This window comes from Populus nigra, chromosome 4 (genome assembly GCF_951802175.1).
Source record: "Populus nigra chromosome 4, ddPopNigr1.1, whole genome shotgun sequence".
Taxonomy (NCBI): Eukaryota; Viridiplantae; Streptophyta; class Magnoliopsida; order Malpighiales; family Salicaceae; genus Populus; species Populus nigra.
This window is the reverse complement of record NC_084855.1, coordinates 6,620,180-6,626,145: the sequence shown is the minus strand read 5'-3', so window position 1 is coordinate 6,626,145 and position 5,966 is coordinate 6,620,180. Positions and strand designations below refer to the sequence as shown.

The following is a 5,966-nucleotide window of genomic DNA, read 5'->3' as shown; positions in this document are numbered from 1 at the left end:
CTATATTTTCATATTTGTTTGCAACTTAGTCCCTCTATTGATTTTTCGTAATAATTTAATTGTTTTTTTTCTTTTCCAAAACATCCTTCATTTCAAATCAAGTTTCCAATATCACCTACTACAGATAAAATAAAAGATTCGTTATAAAAAGTAATTAATTTTTTTAAAACATAATTAACAATCAACTTTATCAAAGGACTAGCTTATGGTTTTCAAAACCAAAAGACTAAATTACAAAATCATCAAAAACATAGGGACTAAATCATTAATTATTTTATTTTGACTCAATGCAGCGATCAAAATATAAAATTTCATCTGAATAATTTTTTCATCCTCAGAGAAGCTTCCATCATATTCTCTCTATGACTAAACGCACTAACTCTGATATACTCTTCACCACCAGGACCAAATCCTCTACCTGGAACTGTCACTACATGTGTCTTCTCTAGAATTTCATTGAATACATTCCATGAACTCATCCCTGGAAAATGAACCCACACGTAAGGGGCATTTTTGCCTCCATAGACCTTCAATCCAAGTGATGCAAATGCTTCAACAAGTATTTTCGCGTTCTCTTTGTAGTAGTCAACCACATTGCACACAGCCTGAAACAAGTATTGAAAAGAGTGAATCCTAATTGAAAAGGTCAGCTTTGTGATGCTACAAAAATCTTCCAAGCGAGGCAGTCACACTGCTAACTCACCTGGTAACCATCTCTAGAAAGGCATGCTAGTCCTCCAGCCTGAACAATATTTGAAGCGCCATTGAAGCAGGTGCATACAATGCGGTTGAAATCTTCTAAGACAGGAAATCCGTTGGAGTATTTCAACTCTTCAGGAACCACTGTCCAACCGAGGCGGACGCCAGTGAACCCAGCAAATTTGGAGAAGGATGAAATCTCAATAGCAACCTATGTCACAAAAACACGGAATTCGATTATCAGTCAGGAAAAAGGAGCTTCACATCAAATGCAGAGGCAAGAATTAGTATAATAATCGCTGTCAATGAAAAACCTCTTTGGCTCCAGGGATTTCATAGATTGATCTTGGGCTTTCATCTGATATATAGGCAGCATATGCAGAGTCATAAACTATGATGGAGCCGTTTGTCTTGGCAAAATCAACCAGTTGCTCTAATTGCTGCCAAGATGCAGCGCTACCAGTTGGGTTGTTTGGAGAGCAGAAGAATATTATATCTGTCCTTGGAGTAGTAGACAGGTCAGGGAAAAAATTGTTCTCAGCTCCACAGTTCATGTAAACAATGTCGCTATACTTCCCAGTTTTCTCTTCCAACTTGCCGGATTGACCAACAATTACACTGGTGTCAATATAAGCCTGTCTCAAGCATATATATAGCCTATCAATATGGTGACTGAAACTCCACAAGTGTCGAAAGAGAAAGCAGAGTGGAAAAATATTGCAGCATGGAAATATTATGAACACAGTAATATTCTTAATTTGTATTGTACGAATGGTTCATTGCGGGTTAACTAGATCCTGATAAAATTACCGGAAAGGAAGGGTCCTGAACAGCCACCTTCACATTGGAACCCAGAAGCATCTGCCAGGGAAAACAAGAAGTCGAGGTTTAATATTGTAGCATCGGTTTATTGGCTATATTCCACTTAACCAGTGAGTCCTGTCTACCGGTAACCATTCTCTTGTTTACCTGAAGACGTGAAATGTCACATTGTGCTCCATCAGATACAAAAATCTCATTGCCTTTCACTCCAGTACCTCTGTAAAGCGTTTCCGCAATAGCCATTCGTAATTCCTGTGTAGAGAAGCAACAAAACTTTAGTTTTGTAATATGGGCTGGACAGAATAAACTGCTGAAGAGTGCTGTGCACAGACAGATTCGCAGAGAATACCTCACAATATTAATTGATATGTATTGCATTTTTTTCAGATGTGATCAGATCTTGAGCAGCATAATAAAATAGTCTATTTCTCTGTTAATCCTCTCTCTTCCAATGGGTATAGAACAGAATTAATATTTTTTTCTTCTCTAAGAAAGAACAAAACTTAAATCTTTCATCGTTGGTCTGGACGTAAAATAATTTTCCAGACTTAAATTTGGATTTAATCACCATGCTTGTAACTCTGTGATATTCTAGCATGAACAAGAGCATTAGATTTTCGATTTTGAATCTCACATGTCACATTTGTCAAAACTCAAATAAAATTCAAGCATATCCTTAATTAAAAAAATCCGGCCGAGTCGTTTTGCTCTCCGTTTAAGCTATATAGAAAAATCTTCAAATATTATAATAAAGCTTTGGCTACTCTTGGAGCAAAAAATCGGCGTTTGTTGTTGAAAATTAATGTAAATTTACCGCACCTTTTTTCTCTCTCTCTTGGTTGAATTTAACGAATCTAAGCATGCATAGCCTTGTCACTACAGACACTAGGTTCCAAGAGTAGCCAAAATTAATGTAAAATTCAGCCTTTACACTGAATTTTAATAAATTTTGATTTTTTTTCATTTTAAATTAATATTTTTTTTATATTTTGGATTTTTTTTTAATTTATTAGTATCAAAAATAAATTTTAAAAAAATAAAAAATACTTTAAAAAATAACTTCAACCATTCTCTAAACCTGCAGAACTTTTTAAATAGCATGACATGATTTTTGTTTCATTTTCCTGTTCTTAACCAAACACGAGAAAAAATGCACTCATATTTATGTTGTATACAGATTTTCTAGTCAATAGTATAACCAATTAAGTTGGGATTCATTATTTTCTTAAGTGATAAAAAAATCAAAACGGAGAAATAATTTATCAAGCTGTACTGCTTCATCTCACAACCGAACAATTCTCTCAAGCATCTTCATGTGCTCAAGGATTTGTGTCGGAGTGAAATTAATGAAGAGGTTGTCCTTGTACATTTTATAGCATCGCTCAACAAAGGTCAATCTGTGGGGATCGGGATATGGTAAAGAGAGGTCAGTCTTGTTTTTTTATCAATCACTTAAAGAAAAGAGCAGCACAAGCACGAAAGATGCTATTATATGTACCATGTTGCCCTGCTCTGCTCCATATCCTCTGTAACCTCGCGTAGTTGACAAAGCATCTGCATGCTGCAAGAAAAAGGCACTTGAATGTCAACAGAGCCTAGAACAAAATTAGTCAATAGTTCTGTTTCACCAAATGGCCGAGGGGAACTAGTCACCTCAGCCATCGCCGTCGTTATGATGTCTGGTATAGGCTGTGTGGTGTCACCAATTCCAAGTCTTATCAACCTTGCATTTGGGTTCTTTTGGATGTGTTCATGCTCACGTATGGATATCTGATTAAGAGGTCCCGAGGAATGAAAACAATCAGTTGATTGTCAATGATTAAGGAGCATGTTTCGAATTAAAAGAAAAAGAAAAAGAAAAAGAATACATGATTTGATAGAATTAACGAGCACGAATCTAAAAGAGTTATGGCGCATGATAACAACAACGAGAGCACCTCAGGAAACAAATATCCACTTCGAAGGCCCTCCATATTAACATTGCGGGGGACATGTGTCCAGTGGCCTGTCATCACATGCACATTCTTTATCATAATTAGCAGACCGAGGTTATAATTAAGAAACTTAATGCTTGTTTAAGAAGCACTGTGGATTCGAAAATGACTCACCAGCTCTTCTCTCATTGCCGGACTTCGAACTGTAAATATATACACCAGCAAAGGTAAACGGAAATCAGTAAACACTGTGATAAAACATAGACATGGAGTGAAAGATAGAAACTGAAAAACGGAAGAAACAGAGATGGAATCTATGCATGTAATGACACTAATCAAAGTCATATCTGTAAAAAGAATCACCTGGTCCAGTTTGTTTTAGGCTGTAATAAAATTGCCTTGGGTATGCAAATGCACGATGTCACTTGAGAATAATTCATAATTGGGTTTCAGGTTTTCCAAATGAATAGGTATCTCCTCAAATATGTGAAGCTACAGAGAGTTTATACAGAATTCAGGTACGAGAATGTCTTGCGGCATTGATGCTATATATACCAACAGCTTCCGCAGGCACACCGGATAAAATTTCCAGCGAGTTTCTACTTTCTAAGCAATCTGTCTACTGTAAATACATAGTATTTTCCAAGAAACTTCCAAGCTGTTGGAAAATTGAGACATCAAATGATAGTAACATGCAAATGCTCAAAACCGGGCTGTATTAATGCAATTTTCAGATTGTTTAATGTCATTTCACATTTTCTACTACAGCCAAGACTAAGCTAGTCTTCGCATTTTCCACAGGAAAAAAAACTCATCCACTTTTCTTAGAAATTCGTGCAAAGAAGAACTGATCGGTTATTGACTAAAACAGTTAATCTTTAATTAAGCCTTTATGAAAAAGAAAAAGTAGTCTTTAAGCCTTTTTAGCTTAAAAAAAGAAGAAGAAGAAGAAGGCTTTATGGAGTGGGAATAATACAATTGAATCTGTCGACAAGGACAAGACCTGTGCTATCATTTCTTCTTAAATTCCCTTAGAAAAAAAAAAAAAAAAACTTATTGAAAAGGATACAAGTAATATTTTCTGGTCACACATGTGGCAGCCACTCAAAAACTGAGGATGGGGGCCTGGCTGCTGAAGCCTGGAAGAACCTGATATTTCGGTTTCATTCGTAGCGTGAAGTCGCCAAGCATTTGTTTTTTTCGCACCTCCTAATACTTCCAACCCTTTGTATTCAGAAAAAAAGAAACAAAAAGGAATTTTTCTAAGATAGGGTGAGTAAATTAATTGAATTATGCTCGATTGCGTGCAAGTTATTCACGGCAACTATTACCAAACGAGTTTTCTTTCAATAATAGAAATTGGGCTCGAATGCCAGATTTTCGAAGCAACTTCAAGTACCTTGATCAATCATTTTTCCCCGAAATGAAGCCACCTCGTGGAATTTATCATTCTTAATGCACGTTTTTTGCTGTAAAGTGAACTTCTAGATGATAATATTATAAAAATTAAATTAAAAAATACTTTTTAATGTTTTGTTATGTAATGAAAAATGATTTATTAATGGTTTTTTTTTAAAATTTATTAAAATAATAAAAAATAAATATTACAAATTAAAAAGTTGAATAAAAATGAAATTGAAAAAAAATTAAATTTCATAAATTATTTTAAATAAAATAAATAATAATTAAAATAATAGAGATCAAATCTAATAGATAAGAAAATTGAAAGATGATGAAATTAAAATAATAATAATTACAATTTCATAAACTATTTCAAATAAGTAACAATCAAAAGAATGAGGACTAAATTTGATGGATAAAAAAAATTCAATTGAAAAAATGATAAGAGAAAAGCAAATAACAATTATAAAAATAAAAATCAAAGTTAATATAAAAATAAAATTAAATCAAATTTTAAGGGATAAAATTAAAAAAAAAATTGAAAACAAAATATATAGTAATTAAAAATTTAAGAATCAAATTTGATATAATCAGCAAATAATATGATATTTTTAAAATTTTCATAACTTTTAAAAAGTATTTTTTGTCTAAAATAAAAATAATACGCTTTTCAAAAACTAAGCTAAATTTTTTTTTGACGGAAAGCATTTTTTATTATCTAGTAGTTTTTTTGAATGACAAACCACCAAAAAGAATTAAAAAAATTATTTTTCATGAAAGTTGCCTTTTTTTCGTGAAAATGATATTCTCTGGCTGACAGACAGGCAACTCGAGGAAGTGCCCTTGTGAAAAGTCTAGTTTTGTGGAAATTAGACTTTTCATGGAAAGGGGGCTTTCCCATTATTATATAACATCGGCTCATCTGCACTTAGAAAAGTCCAATTTCCACCGTTCCACATCAATCCGATGCCGGGAGGTTGTGTTAATGGAGAATGGTCCCTCTCATTATTTTAGAGCACTTTCCTCCTCCTCCTCCTCCTTCTTTCTAAACGTGGATGTGGAATTTGAAGTCTTTTTAGATTTAGTAGGAGCCAATGCCGGCCGACTTAA

At 33.8% G+C, this 5,966-nt stretch overlaps 1 protein-coding gene across 2 annotated transcripts; it reads right to left on the bottom strand.

The window, feature by feature from the left end:
* Nucleotides 1-251: 251 nt before the first annotated feature.
* LOC133691544 (aminotransferase ALD1, chloroplastic-like) lies at nucleotides 252-4,123 on the bottom strand. 2 transcript variants are annotated; one of them, XM_062112088.1, is made up of 10 exons: nucleotides 3,819-4,123; nucleotides 3,630-3,658; nucleotides 3,390-3,526; nucleotides 3,175-3,291; nucleotides 3,020-3,082; nucleotides 1,669-1,773; nucleotides 1,510-1,560; nucleotides 1,014-1,334; nucleotides 704-910; nucleotides 252-605 (listed from the first exon to the last, which is right to left on the bottom strand). In XM_062112088.1, exons 1-10 carry the CDS (start codon nucleotides 3,893-3,895, stop codon nucleotides 312-314), a joined length of 1,401 nt encoding a protein of 466 aa, XP_061968072.1. In that variant the 5' UTR covers nucleotides 3,896-4,123; the 3' UTR covers nucleotides 252-311. The 2 variants fall into 2 exon arrangements, with proteins under 2 accessions (XP_061968072.1, XP_061968073.1); XM_062112089.1 differs by having other exon boundaries at nucleotides 3,459-3,526.
* Nucleotides 4,124-5,966: the final 1,843 nt, after the last annotated feature.